General features: G+C 37.6%; 1 protein-coding gene across 7 annotated transcripts in view; it reads left to right on the top strand.

The window, feature by feature from the left end:
- Positions 1–15,632, top strand: part of SLC26A7 (solute carrier family 26 member 7) — a 142,988-nt gene that overhangs the window by 59,907 nt on the left and 67,449 nt on the right. For 6 of the 7 annotated variants that reach the window (XM_005563680.4, XM_015455017.4, XM_065519433.2 and 3 more), the window contains exon 5: positions 8,421–8,585. The exons of the other annotated variant lie outside the window; for it this stretch is intronic. In XM_005563680.4, the coding sequence (XP_005563737.2) occupies positions 8,421–8,585 (165 nt within the window). The remainder of the gene's footprint in view (positions 1–8,420; positions 8,586–15,632) is intronic. 7 annotated transcript variants of the gene reach the window in all.

Raw genomic sequence — 15,632 nt, forward strand, 5'->3', positions numbered from 1 at the left:
TATTTTAGAGAAACGGTTTAACAACTGCCTGACCACCACTTGATGGTCGCCTGACATTCCAGGTTGGGGCGGAGGGGGGCCCTCTACTGCCCTGCTCATGTCTGACTAGCTACCTACTATAACATTTCCCCTCATAAGGGTCCAAGACCCCAATTTTTTTGGAGAAAACGGAGAAAAATCCGGTGGTTCTATGGATCTTGGCCTTTTGCTAGCTGTCAAGGCAGGGTTGACTCTATTGGTTGTTGAAAGTGGTATCCTGCCAAGTCCAAGGGGCACAGGGACAGGACATTTCCTCTGTTGTGTCCCACTGATGGGCAGTTTATGGGTCCCCTGCAGAAGGGTGATTTGGCAGGATGGCATCCCTCACTGAGGATCTGGAGCTTGATGGCCTGAAAGCAAGAGGAGACAAATCGAGTTATTAGATTTAGAAGAATGTTAAAACGAAATAAGGGGGTGAGGACAGCTTCCCAATAAGATCTCAAGAGTTAAGCGAGTGGGCTCAAGAATGTGCATTACTGGGTATATACCCAAAGGATTATAAATCATGCTGCTATAAAGACACATGCACACGTACGTTTATTGCAGCACTATTCACAATAGCAAAGACTTGGAACCAACCCAAATGTCCAACAATGATAGACTGGATTAAGAAAATGTGGCACATATACACCATGGAATACTATGCAGCCATAAAAAGGATGAGTTCAGGTCCTTTGTAGGGACATGGATGAAGGTGAAAACCATCATTCTCAGCAAACTATCACAAGGACAAAAAACCAAACACCGCATGTTCTCACTCATAGGTGGAAATTGAACAATGAGAACACTTGGACACAGGAAGGGGAACATCACACACTGCGGCCTGTTGTGGGGTTGGAAGAGGGGGGAGGGATAGCATTGGGAGATATACCTAATGTAAATGACAAGTTAATGGGTGCAGCACACCAACATGGCACATGTGTACATATGTAACAAACCTGCATGTTGTGCACTTGTACCCTAGAACTTAAAGTATAAAAAAAAAAAAAAAAAAAAAAAAGAATGTGTATTAAGAGGCAAAATGGCAGAGTTTAACTCATGTATGACCTTCCAGGGAAATTCAACTGGGAAGGGAAGAACGCCTCAAGTGAGCATGCATATGACTCCAGTAAACATACTGCGCATGCCCCCCTCCCAAGTACTAGCAGGCCAGCATGCATGCAGGCAGCCCACCCCAAGGAAAGGATCACAGGAAAGGAAACACAAGACCCCAGAAGCATGCCAACATATAAAACCCCAAGTCAAAAGGTCAAACAGTGCACTTGGTCTCTCAAGTTGCCTGCTTGGCCCCCTTCTAAGTGTACTTTACTTTTTTTCTCCATTCCTGCTCTAAAGCTTTCTAATAAACTTTCACTCCTGCTGTAAAATTGTCTCAGTCCCTCCTTCTGCCTTATGCCCCTCAGTTGAATTCTTTCTTCCGAGGAAGCAAGAGTTGAGGTTGCTGCAGAGCTATACCCATATGGATTTGCTGCAACAGTGGTTTCAGAATTATTAACCCCTATCCCCATGGGAAACAACTTCAGCAGTTAGAGTCTAGTGTTTCTTTTTGCCTTTAGTCTTCCAGACTCTAGTCATTTTCAAAATTATTTATTTTAGCACATTCTTTTGCAGCCCATTTCAGTGAGGTTGTTGCATAATCATTGTCAATTAGATTCTTTATCATATTCTACATTCCATTCTGAGAACTCCTGACCTCCTAAATGATTACATATATACATACACGCACATACATATATATAAATGTAGAAAAATACACAAGCACACAATTTACCATCTTAGCCATTTGTAAGTATCTAATTCAGCCGTATTAAATACATTTACAAGGTTATGTAACCACCAACCACCTCCACCACTTGTAAACCAAGTAGTATCTGAGACAGTTCTCAATCAATTTAGAAGTTTATTTTGCCAAGGTTAAGGACATGCCCAGTGGAAACGAACATGGCGTCACAAAAAAATGGTCTGTGGTCTGTGCTTTTCTCCAAAGGATTCTATGGGCTTCAATATTTAAAGGGGAAAAGCAGGCTGGAGGAGGAAGAGGGAGGATGTGGTAATCCAAATGTAGCAAGGGAATAGGAGCAGATAGGGGAATTATTAACTATGTATTCCTCTTGCCCTCAGTATATCAGCACCTTACATAAGATAAGGTAAACATAGAGTGGCTACCTGTAGAGATATTTAACCTTTATCTGAAGCTATCTGCTTAGTAACAAAAGGAAAGGCATTTCTTGCATGACTCAGCTTTCAGCTTATTTCTTTTCCTTTTGGCTGATAGATTTGAGGTCCCAAGTTTTTATTTTTCTTTTACACATATGTCTCCATAACTTTTTTCAACTTGTAAAACTGAAACTCTATACTCATTAGATAATAACTCCCATTCCTCACTTCCTCTAGCCCTTGGAAACCACCATTCTATTTTATTTCTCTGTGATTTTGATGACTCTAAGTATTTCATGTAAGTGGAATCATACAGTATTTGCCATTTTGAGACTGGCTTATTTCATTTAGCATAATGTCCTCAAGGTTCATCCATGTTGTTACATTTTTGGAATTTCCTTCCTTTATAAGGTTGAATAATATTTTATTGTTTTTATATACTACATTTTATTTATCCATTCATCCATTGATGGACACTTGGGTGTCCACTGTAGCTACTCTGAATAATGCTGCTATAAATATCAGTGTAAACATATGTCTTTGAGATCTTGCTTTCAATGTTTCTTTTGCATGTATACCCCCAAATGGAATTGTTGGACCATACGGTAATTCTATTTTTGATATTTTGAGGAACCATCATACTGCTTTTTGTATTGGCTATACCATTTTACATTCCCAGCAACAGAACACAAGTGTTGCAATTCCTACATATACTTGCCAAAACTTACTTTCTGTGTGTGTATGTGTGTATGTGTGTGTGTGTGTGTGTGTGTGAGAGAGAGAGAGTGATAGTAGTCATCCTAATGGATGTGAGGTGCTCTCTCATTGTAGTTTTGATTTGCATTTTCTTAATGATAAGTGATGTTGAACATCTTTTCATGTACTTATTAGACATTTGTATACCTTCTTTGGAGAGATGTCTATGCACATCCTTTGCCCGTTTTTGAATCAGATATTTGTTTTTGTTGAGTTTTGGGAGTTGTCTATTCTGGATATTAACACTTATCAGATATATGATTTGCAAATATTTTCTCCCATTTTGTGGGTTTCCTTTTTATTCTGTTGATAGTGTCTTTAGAAGCACAGATTTTTAAAGTTTTCATGAAGCCCAATTTGTTTAGTTTTTGGTGCCCATGCTTTTCATGTCATATTAAAAATAGCACTGCCTAATCCGATGTTGTGATGCTTTTGCTCCATGTTTTCTTCTAAGAATTTTATAATTTCAGGTCTCATATTTAGATCTTTGAACCATTTTGATTAATTTTTGTATATGGTGTTTGGTAAGGGTCCAACTTCATTCATTTGCATATGCATATACAATTTTCCCTGCACCATTTGTTGAAAAGACTGTCCTTTCCTTCATTGAATGGTCTTGTACGCTTGCCAAAAATCATGTGACCATGTATGCATGGGGTTATTTCTGGGCTATTTTATTCTATTGGTCTATATATCTTTTTGTGCCAGTACCACACTGCTTTGATTACTATAGCTTTTTTAGTAAGTTTTGAAATCAGAAAGTATGAATACTTCAGCTTTGTTCTTCTCAAGACCTCTGGTCACATAGAGGTTTTTTCTCCCATATCTCCAAATAGGACTGAATTGTTTTCCTAATGTCATCAGCAATTTAACTCTTTCCCCCAAACCTGAATATATTACTCAGCATACAACACAGGGCTCTTTAACATTTCAGGCCCCACCCGAACAACTTTTCAGATTTTACCATCCAGTCACCTATATCATTCTTCTTCATGGTCCTAGTTAACAGTCCCCTTTACCAACATCATCATTTCACATCTCTTTATACAATCTTTTAGGATGTGAACTGTATCATGAGAAGCTGTGTATTCTACAACAGTGCTGTGCCTAACTCTTAGTAGGTATTCGATAAATATTGATTGAATGGACCAATAAGTGATTTGGTATAATGTAAAAGCCAGATACCAGACAAACCAACATAACCTAAAATGCATTCTATATGCTATTCACTTGGCTAATATAATTGTTTCCTACATACTCTTTGTTATTTTAAAATATTTGAAGGCTACTTGCAAAAAAAAAATTGGCCTGAAATCTGAGATACATTCAATTAATGTGGAACACATGGTGTTTACAGAAGCATTACCAAATAGTATCATGCTAGTGAATCTTGATAATGTATGTCAGAGGATTTCAGCATTAGCCCGCAACAACAGCATTACTACAAATAGCTGAACTATACTATATGAAATTAATTTCCTCATGAAATATTGCATGGCCAGGTTTTTGGGAGTTGGCTAGCTAGATTAGAAATATTATCATCCATATTACTGGTAAAAGGAGATGATGTGGCTGTTTATTAAGTAATTAGCTTTAAAAATCCTTGATTTTTAAATTGATATCAAATTTAAATACTGGGTCTCCAAGCACAAGATTCTAGGAAAGCCCCATTTCACATACTTCAGTTTGAAGATAAACATGGTTCAATCTATGCGCCCCTCTTGCAAAGCTTGTGTTGCTTGTGTACTTGTGACCTTTGAGCTGTGTACACCAGCCTCTGTATGCCAGATTCCTAATGTCAGTGTGAATAAGCTACTAAAATTTGAGTGGTGGGAAAAGAGGGAGTTCTTAAATCTCTCCTCCCCATTCTCCGCTAGTTCCCCTTCCTTTACTACTTCTCTTCTTCCTCTTCCCTCTTAACACGTCTGCCATTGTCTTGGGTAATGAAGAAGTTTGTCATTCAGAAGAGAGAAATTTCTCCTCAGTTAAACCTCATATGTTTTTAATCATCCTTCATATGCCCAGTGGTTTGTATCAGAAATGAGGTCTTTAAGGAACTTGACCTTTCAGAGTCAAGAACTCTCCATGTTAAAGATTTATCTTTTGGTAGGAGGATTTTTTTTTAAAGTATAATGATGTATACAAGTAGAATGTTACAATATACATTCTATATATTTTGAGTCTTTAGATATTTTAAAAGAGCATAATTCATCTTTCTCATTTGCATAGCAAGTAGGTTCCCATGTTTTTTAATACTTGAAATGGTTGAACTCTTTTTATATCTTGAACTTCTTCTGGACTCTTTTGTTTGTAACTTTTAAATTGTGGAAATGACAAAGAAGCTGCTACTAGAAGATGGTGGTTTAGCTTGACGCGGTATGGTAGGTGACCAGTTAAGGTTAGGTAAACTTTGTTTCCCAGGCAGGGCAAATCATTTAACCCTCTCAGTAGGCACTGGAGTTTAGGAAACGAGTGGAAAACAGAAGGTAAAATGATGATGGTCTATACAAGTCCTCAAGATTACTTGGCATACTGATGCAAATTTTCCAACATTCCAAGTATGCATAAATTCCATGTACGCACACTGGTTTCGCCACTTCACAGACTTGTATTCTACATTTGGCCTAAATGAAAATTCAACTCTGGTTTTCATCATACCTCAGTAATATGCTAATTTCATCCTCGTGGCTTGTAAGAGTCAATGTCGTAAGTTGGAACTAACTTATTAGTAGAGAAATTGGGAATAATTGGTTCAATGTTTTTCATAGCTGATTACGTTTTCAGGATGAAAACCAACTGACCACAGATCAAAAGTTGCAAAAAAAAAAAAAAAAATCACCATGTTCCACTTGTGCCAACACAATTGATTGCTTGGGTATTTCCCTCAGAACATCTCTCTTTGACAAATACAGTCACTAAAAAATTGTTAGTAGCAGAAGCTGCTGCTTTGCATCCTGAGTTGGCAGTAACAGATTGCCTGAAATCCACATTGGCACCCCATATTCTTTTCTTTGTTATGTATTGAGTAAAAGGTGGCTGCTAAACTGTAAACAATTTAAATACATTTCCTTCTGCATTAGACTCTTTTAAGTTTTACAGAGTTAGAAAATGTAGTGTGGCCCTTTCTACGTTTTCAAAACTGGTGACTGGTTTTCCATACAACGTAAATACGTATGACGTCCCCTGTTGTTCTTCCTACATCATAGGTTAAGCATTTTATAAGTTTCGAAGCCCTTGCATATATTATTTGACATTCACCTTACACAACTCTACAAAATAAGGCAAAATTAACTCTAATAATTTATAGATGATAATGAGGCTTGGAGAATTTCAGTAGGTTTTCTGTGATCATAAACCTAGGATATGGTAGAACTTGGATCAGAATATAGGTTCAAATTTTCAGATTTGAGCCCAGGAAAATCCACTGTAATTCAGGTTCAGAGCATTATTGCTTTTGGCCAAGGGGTTATTGTATTATGATCAAAATAAAGAAATAGTATATTTTGCAATTTATGCTCTAGTGGTGCCAGATATCACTTTATATTTCTCATTTTCATCACTGTGACCTCTTGATAAAAGGAGATCTCATTGTTATCCTTCCCTCTGATTTCTTTAAGAGTTAATCTCAATTGCCAACAATATATATATGTATATTTTGAGACAGGGTCTCACTCTGTCACCCAGGTTGGCATGCAGTAGTGTGACCACAGCTTACTGCAACCTCTACCTCCTGGGCTCAAATCATCCTTTCACCTCAGCCTCCTAAGTAACTGGTACTACAGGAACTCGCTGCCACACTCAACACTAATTTTGTTTTGTTTTGTTTTTTAGGAGACATGGTTTCACACGTTGCCCAGGCTTGTCTTAAACTTCTTGGCTCACATGAGCCTCCTGCCTCGACCTCCCAAAGTGCTGGGATTACAGGCGTGAGCTACTGCACTGGGCTTGCCAACAAGAATTTTAAGACCTGGCCTAAATATTGTAATTAACACATTAAGAGGTTATATCAGCATGGCCTCTTTTGTTTCCATTTTCTAGTGCTTATACTTGTGAATGTAATTTAGCATTACTTTCAAAATGGTAAATTTTACTTTTTGCAGTTTGTATGACAGAGTTTACACAGTTGCATTAAGCCAAAGTGTGGGTTATCTTCTGAAATCTCTCTGGCAAAGGAAGAACACTCATTATTGAAGTATCAGGAGTTAGAAGAGGCCAGGTGTAGTGGCTCACACCTGTAATTCCAGTACTTTGGGAGGCCAGGGCAGGAGGATTGTTTGAGCCCAAGATTTTGAAACCAGCTTAGGTAGCACAGTGAGATCCTGTCTCTACAAAATAAATAAATAAATAAATAAATAAATAAATAAATAAATAAATAAAGAGCCAGGCATTTGTCTGTAGTCGCAGCTATTCAGGAGGCTTTGAACCTGGGGGGTGGAGGTTGCAGTGAGACATGGTCATGCCACTGTACTCCAGCCTGGGTGACAGAGTGAGACCTTATCTAAAAAAAAAAAAAAGAAACAAAAAAGAAAAAAGAGAAGAGTTTTGCTGCTTCCTGTCATTCCTGTCAACTTTTGCCCAGCGGAGTTCAATGCACAGCTTCTACATAGAGGTGATGATTCTGCCTGGTCATGAAATGGTTTTGAGATGGAGGATGATGCTATGAAGAGTAAGGAAATATTGAAGGACAATGATTTTTATACTGATTTCTGGGCTTCTTAAGACATGTATCTTTACCCTATCTGTCTTTTGCAGTGCCACATATACAAATGAGTCCTAATGTTTTCTTATTAAGTATTGGCCCTTAATAATTATGCCTAGTGTTCCACTATTGGAACATAAGCTTGTGGGAATTATTTATATCCTACTGCTCAAGGTCATCACCAAGGTCTGATTTTTCACAAAATAAATTTGCTGCCTCTGGCATAAATGGGTTACTACTTGACCAAGTATCTGGTCAAAGAATATGTTCCCATTTCTCAGAACCCAGGAGAATCTTGAGGAATGGCTTTCTCTCTTCAATGCTTTTGAGGTTTTATGCCTACTGGGTATAAAGTAGTGAATCATGTCTTTTCCTTTTTAAATTTTTAAATTACAGATACAGTAATGCAAATTTGATTTCTCTTCCACATAGACCCATATATTAAACTGATTTGAGTGTATTTCCCTTTTTTGAAACACAGGATTAGGAAAAGAGAAAAGTCTAAATTTAGAAAAAATATTGTGTTAATTTTAATTGAGATACTGGCATTGTACCTAATAGCATTTGAAACCTTTGAAACCTCTTGGGACCTAACAATGTGCTCAGGGAAACTCAAGATATTGTATATATACAATGTAAGAAACTTGTTACACGTCAGTTCCCTATGATTCTATCAAATGAAAATGAAAATGTGTCAGACATTAACCCCTCTGGGAACTTTGGGGAGTTTCATCTGAAAGTTCATCTCACTCCTCCCTTCTCCTCTCAGGTGGCCATGTTTGTGCTGCAACTGGGCAGTGCCACATTCGTGGTCACAGAGCCTGTGATCAGCGCAATGACAACTGGGGCTGCCACCCATGTGGTGACTTCACAAGTCAAATATCTCTTGGGAATGAAAATGCCGTATATATCCGGACCACTTGGATTCTTTTATGTGAGTTTTTCATATGTTTTCATACATATCTTTTGAATGTGCAAGTTTCACAAAGTAGAATTTGGTTAATTACAATATTGAGATTTTTCTGTATTAAAGCAACTTGGGTTTAAATAAAATCTTATAGGATATTTTGAGTGTGACTTAAGGTGTGAAACTAATTTAGTGAGTAATTTCTACTAATCTTGGAAATTATTCCTTGTAATGAATACTTGAATATGAGCTAATTTGGGGGCATAAGTAGAAAAAAAAAAAAACTAGAGTTGTTTGTGAGCCAGGTATTGTTGCCAACTTCTAATGGAAGTCATCCACTGGAATTATGGTCCAGTTTAACAATAGTGCACTCCCCCACATTCTTTCAGTATTGCAAACCCTGGTATGGATTAAATCAGAGGCCTGGTCGAAATTGGTGTCTAGAGCCTCAGTAGCAGACAATCAGTTATTAAAAACCACCTGAACCTGAGAAAGAGAGCAGCACCTGGCCATTTGCAACACATTTTTCTAACAACACTCCTTTGTTCTTGGGTTTGTTTTTGAAGTGGACCTAAAATCTGTAACCGCTCAAGAACTCATAGCCTATTAGAGGTTTATTTTTTAAAAAGTCTTGTTAATGAATTTGATGACGACCAAACTTTGTTTTGTTTAACTTTATGCATTGCTGTATACTAAATAACATTAATTTTTGTTTCATAATGAGAGTATTGTCATTCTTAATTTTCTTAAATATTAATGGCTGGAAGGAGCTCAATGAATGGAGTATGGTAATTTATCTATGTGTTATTGAGGTTGTTTCTGGCATTTCTGTATTATACATGGCCCCACGAGGATCCTCTTTATTTGCATATTAATCTCTGCAGCATTGATTGTTTCAGTAGCGTAAATTCCTATAATAGAATTATTAGGTCAAAGGGGTATAAAAAGTTGTATCCATTAATATTTTACTCTGACCTTATCATTGTCAACTCTGGTTATGGCTATTTTTTAAATGACCATTTGATATGTGAAAAAAATGGTATCACTTGTCTAAGTGTGTTTCTCTGATTAGTTGGTAAAGTAGTCAATAAAAAGCAATTGGCAACACAGAACTGGAAGCTGGTTCTGAATTTCTATTTCTTAGATAATATCCTGCTCAATGATTCATTCATTGTAAGAATGATTAACACTAAAACAAGAACACTGGAACTGGGTCTGGAAGCAACATAATTCCAAGCTCCAGCTCAAACAAAAGCAGACCAAAGTAGCTGTAAGCTGTCAGGTGACTGGTTGAAAGATTACAATGCCAAAAATTCTGGTGATCTGAGTGTTAGATTAAGAAATAAATCTTACATCATGCACAGGTTGCACTGGGATATTGAGACGTGCACTTTGGTGTACATAGGCTGAGAGAATCTGATGATGGCTACACTTGCCCCTGGATTATTTAAGTGTTGCATAAAGAAGCAGAGCTGAACTCAGCAAGGATGTAGAGCAGAGGATATCATATAGGCCTTGGCTAGCATGTCAAAGAACCTACAGCAAAATGACTTGACAATTTGCGTGACTTTTCACTCTTTGACATGCATCCTGCCTCTGAGTTTTCACAATTGTTATATCCTTTTAGAAAGCAATTCAGGCTGATGAGAGATAAAGCACATGTTACTGATATTCTTGGAACATAAATTGGATATCTAGAATATTTAAGACTCTTGCACAATGAGCCAGTCATGATTCCTGATAGTCTCAGGTGGGCTACTCATTTTTGTCAAAAGAATCCAGTTTTAGCCAATCAAAATGTCCATTGATTATTCTTAGGTTGAGGTCTGCAGATTGCGGTCTCTTTATTCGCCACTATGTGGTTTCTACAGTGTCTTCCTCCCAGGGGATGTCTGATTCTGTACTATTCAGAGAATCTCATTCCCTAGTTGAGTTGGATGAGTATAAACAGCTAATATTTCCATCTCTTTGGTTGCTCTGGGGTGGCAGGTGTCCTTGCCACAATGAAATATTTTTAGGGAGCAATTTGAATCAGATACCGGTAGGGATTTGTGCTCAGTTCTGCCCCCTTAGATGGTAGATAACAGACTTCTCATAGGCTTGAGGGATAAACATGCCATAATGCCTTCCCCTTTTCTACATCTGGGACGAGGAACACACGCCCTGACTCCAGCAAAGCTCAGGTGGTTGGGCCGCTCTTTCTCTTCTAGCTGAAAGTTGTTAAAGAGTTTCCCCAGGCGAGGAGTTCTTCCAGAGTGTTAAACTTTACTAAGGCTTTCCCCTAGAACTCTGAATGCCCTTTGAGAATTTCTAGGGTCCGCATATTCAAAGGGAGCCTCCAGAATAACTGTCATGACCCTACTATATCGCTAAGAAGAGTGGATATAATTAGGCCTAACTTACCCTTTTATTTAGCCTTCCTAAATTCCTTCACAGGTAACTCTTTACTTTTTAAATTTGTTCTTAAAGTTTTATCTCTAGATTCATATACTTCTGATTAAACTACCTTTCTTTTAGTATTATGGCTGGTTCTTAGTAAACTTTAAAGATTACATCAATGCGTTCTTTTTCAGGTATACATTGGGAAAATTTTTTTTTTTTCTCTGAGGTAACTTTTAGCTTTTGTTAGTTTATTAGGGCTCATACAATCAGGTAGACACTGATTTTTTTTTTCCTTAGAAAGAGGCAACAGGGGAAAGAACTTTAGAATCATAGAAACCAGTCTTCAGACCACAGCTCTAGCCATAACTTGAGCTAATGACCCAGTGTCTTTGATTTCCAGTTGTCTTGTCTGTTTTGTACACTGATGATAATTATACTTCTTGGAATTCATTTCCAAAATGAAAAGCATTGAACACAGGTGTTCATTAAATGGAAGTCATTATCTTTCTCACTAGTAGTTAATAGTTCAATGTAACAAATTACGGATTTTTTTTAAGTGCCACTTAAGTAATAGATACTAATGCTTTTCCTCTATAGAGGACACTTAATCAGATTTTTAAAAAAGACTAAATAACAAAACGAACTTATATGTATTTTAATGACTTAAGAATGGCTTGAACATTTATAAAACCTTTAGAAATAAATATATCTTCTGTTAGTGGGGGTTGATCATTACAATTAAAGAAAAGCTATGTTTTTTAGTTTATTTTTATTTGTAAATGTTTTCAACAGTTCAGCTCAAATCTCCCTCAGCAGTTATAAACCCATTTAATAAATTATGAACAGTGTTGCAATATCTTTTAAAAAAAGCAGAAACAATAATGTTATAAGGGTCACTTCTGTCTTGGGATCCTGGCTCAGAAGTTAAATTGTTCTATTCTTGGCTTCCTTTAAATTCAGATATTTGACCAGTAAGTTGGTTCCTTGCACAGATAAGTAGAAAAAGTTTAATTCTTATTTACAAAAAAAATTTTAAATTGAGGAATGATGAAGTATCTTTTTATCAGAAAGGATGTTTTCCTCCAAAAGGCACAATAAAAATTACAAAAATTCCTAGTTTGTATTAGCACATGTGGGTTTCTTTGAGATGGCGCCAGTATCTCAGCCTGCAGCAGCCTATGATAAATTTGGCAAGGATACTTTCATTGGCATGGCTTTATATGAGCACTGCTCTAAATAATTATATGTACGGTTATGTACACTAAACCCAAGAGCAAAAGACAAGCTTGGCAATATATTCAGCCATCCTTCTTGGAAGTTTTTATTTCCTTCCTTATAAATGGGTAGTTTCAGAACTGGAAAACAGTTTAATTCCCACCCCAATCCCTGAAGTACAAGCAAAGTACTTTTCTAGTTTGTACTGCAAAGACTGCAAAGGAGGAACCAAGAACAAAAATGGGATAGAAATGTCAGAAGGAAGTCAGAGCCAATGAAACCTTTTCTTTTATAGAGAATGAGATCACAATTAAATATGTATAAATGGGGTTTATAGGTGGAGAACAAATCTACTTTGTAGACTTAGGCCCTGTGGGATTTCCGAATCAAGAACACGCTTTGATGGTTTGTGAAAGCTCACAGTTTCTCTGCAGATATTGTGACATCTCTATTGTGAATTGCAGGAATGTTCAGTATGCCCTGAAAAATGGACAGAATAAATTAAAGCGGAGAGAAAAAGAATGTTCATCTGTAACTTGATTCAATCAGTGATGCAGGGGATAGAAGATGTGGCAGGTTTAATTTGGATACGAAACAAGTATATGGAAATTTGTAGCCAAGGTTACTTTAGGATTCTAAATCAGAGAGCAAATATTTTTGCAACTCCACCATCTTAGGCTAAGCTCTCTCTATCTCTCACAATTCACTGAAAAATGCATCACCACAAAATCCAGTGCTCAAGTAATTCAAATTAAACTAATTTACCAAACAAGAGATGACTGGATGCCACCTGGACCTTGCAATGCCTGGTTGTATGTTTGGTCCAAGTGAGTGTTGTATACTCATGATGTCTTTGGCTATTTAATATACCACACTTCCCTTAGACCACATTTGTTCTGACACTTATTGTATCCCTTGAAATAATAGCAAATGGATTTATTCCCAGTGTATCATATAGTTATTGATGAGAAATTAGGGTATAATCATGTAAAAAACTACCAGAATGTTGGTTGGTTTTTCTTCTGTCTTTTGGGTTTTTTTTTTTTTTTTTTTTTTTGTACTGATAAAAATACAGCCTGTGGTTAATATCCAATTTAATCTTTTTCTTTTCTCTTTTCTTTTTTTTTTTTTGAGACGTAGTCTCACTCTGCCACTGAGGCTGGAGTGCAGTGGTGCCATCTCGGCTCCCTGCAACCTCCACCTCCCGGGTTCAAGGGTTCAAGCAATTCTTATGCCTCAGCCTCCGGAGTAGCTGGGATTGCAGATGTGCACAACCATGCCTGGGTAATTTTTGTATTTTTAGTAGAGGTGGGGTTTTGCCTTGTAGGCCAGGCTCGTCTTGAACTCCTGGCATCATGTGATCTGCCCACCTTGGCCTCCCAAAATGCTGGGATTACAGGCATGAGCCACTGTACCCAGCCTATATTTTTCTTGTTTTTCTATTTATGTTCAGTACTTTAGAGGGAGGTGGGATTTGAGGGGCTTGATCTTATCAATACCTATTCTAAAATGTTTAATGATATGTAATGATATAGGCAAAGTTTATAAGAGACATCACATTCTTATGAACAAGGAGGACTTGTGCAAACATCAAGTTTTAAAGGATCAGAGTTGGTTTTAGGTGCCCCTGAGCAGGAATTTAGATTTGCTTGTACGTAGGATTCAAATGTAATGAGCTTGAAAGCAAGTTGGGGTGGGGAGAGGGCATGCCTGGGCAATCATGACTCATGTTTAAAGGTTCCAAGGATGTGAAAGCTGCCTTAATTGTCCAACAGAATAATCAGAATAATCTGGAGGGACTTTACAAGCTACACATAAGTAGGAAGAGATCAACATGCATCCTTGATTAAAGAACCGCTAGAACAGATTTACTCAACAAATTGATCACCTCGCAGGCATTGAGGATACGGTTGACAATAACATTTTTGTTCCCATGGAATTTTATTGAAACACTGAGGAAGGACGCAAAGTATGGAGAGAGGAGACAAACAAATTGGCAAATAAAGTAATCTCAGATAGTGTTAATGAAGGAAACAAGGCAGTGTGACTGAAGGTGGGCAATGTGGTCAAGTGACAGGGTTGGGTCTGCTTAGATAAGATGGCCTGGGAAACCTTTTCTGGGGACATGGCTTTTGAGTGGAGGCTAGAAGGATGAGAGAGACCCAGCCATAGAATGATTTAAGAGTATTCTACAAAGAAAGAGCAGCAAATGCTAATTCCCTAAGGTAGATACAAACTTGGCATGTTGGAAAGACAGAATGTGTTTGCTTCTAAGTTTCTTTCCGGTGGAATTTCAGAAATTTTGTGATTCTATTTCATTAACTCCTGAGGTTTGGCTACAAGACCAGACCCTACTCTTGTTTTATATGTGTAGCTGGCAGAATATAGGTTTAATAGTGAGACAAGACCAAGAACTACATGCCAGCTCCATTGTTCAATTTCTGTGTGGCCTTAAGCAATTTAGCTAACCTCTCCAAGTCTTATTTTCCTCATGCATTCAATGGAAATAATAATACTCACCTTGCATTAATTAAGAAATTAAATGAATCACTGTGTATAAGATGGCCAGCATAGAGCCTGAAAGTGTTAATTCCCCTACTCTTCTAGGAAGTGACTAAGTTTAAACAGTTTCCCCATTCCTTCTTCCTGAGTTCCCCCTGCACCACCCTCCATCTGCCTGTGATAGGGAAAAATGTGAAAATTCCTCTCCCTTCAGGAACGGAGGGTGAGGGCACTGTATAGATACAGGTAGGCTTTCACCAAATACATTTATGTTAAGAAAGGCCATGGTCTGTGTACTAACAGCTTTCAGAATCAACTTGGAAAGCTTATTGTTTCCCTTGTACTAACGTGACTTTGCTGCTGATGTTGAAGGCACAAGGCTGGAGGGTGAGAAGAGCTTGTATGCCTGAGAAGCAGCTAGGTGCCATTGAATACCACCACTAAAACCCCAAATCTAAGACTTCATGCTCCACAATAGTCTCCTCTTCAAAGAGATAGCATCTTCCCTCCATAACCCAAGGGAAAAGGAACCAGCAGGGAGATTTGGAAAAATTCTCTGCTGGACAGAAAAAATCATGAGAGAGGCATTGGTAAAACGTGCACGTGTTTGTCTAGGGTTGAGGGGACCTGTGTCAAAATCCTGATTTTGTCACGCACAAGCCAAGTCACCTGGGGCAGGACAGTAGTCTTTGGAGCCTTGGTTTCTATTTCTGCAGAATATATGTGTGGAACTGGTTGATTTTTAAGGTTTTTTTCTGGTGCTGACAAGTGTCTTCTGAACATTTCCTTTGTTAGGCACTTTAGTTGTAATCCTCACCACAAATATTAACTATGCCTAATTGTCCTTTGGTAGATGCTCGTTCAGTTGGCTATCTCTCTTAACAGTACTGATCACTTGGTAATTATTATTGAAAACTTTCTGTTTTGTTTCTTTTTGTGTTTTAGAATACTTCTACCTCAGCTAACATGAAAAGA

Source organism: Macaca fascicularis, chromosome 8, assembly GCF_037993035.2.
Source record: "Macaca fascicularis isolate 582-1 chromosome 8, T2T-MFA8v1.1".
Classification (NCBI taxonomy): Eukaryota; Metazoa; Chordata; class Mammalia; order Primates; family Cercopithecidae; genus Macaca; species Macaca fascicularis.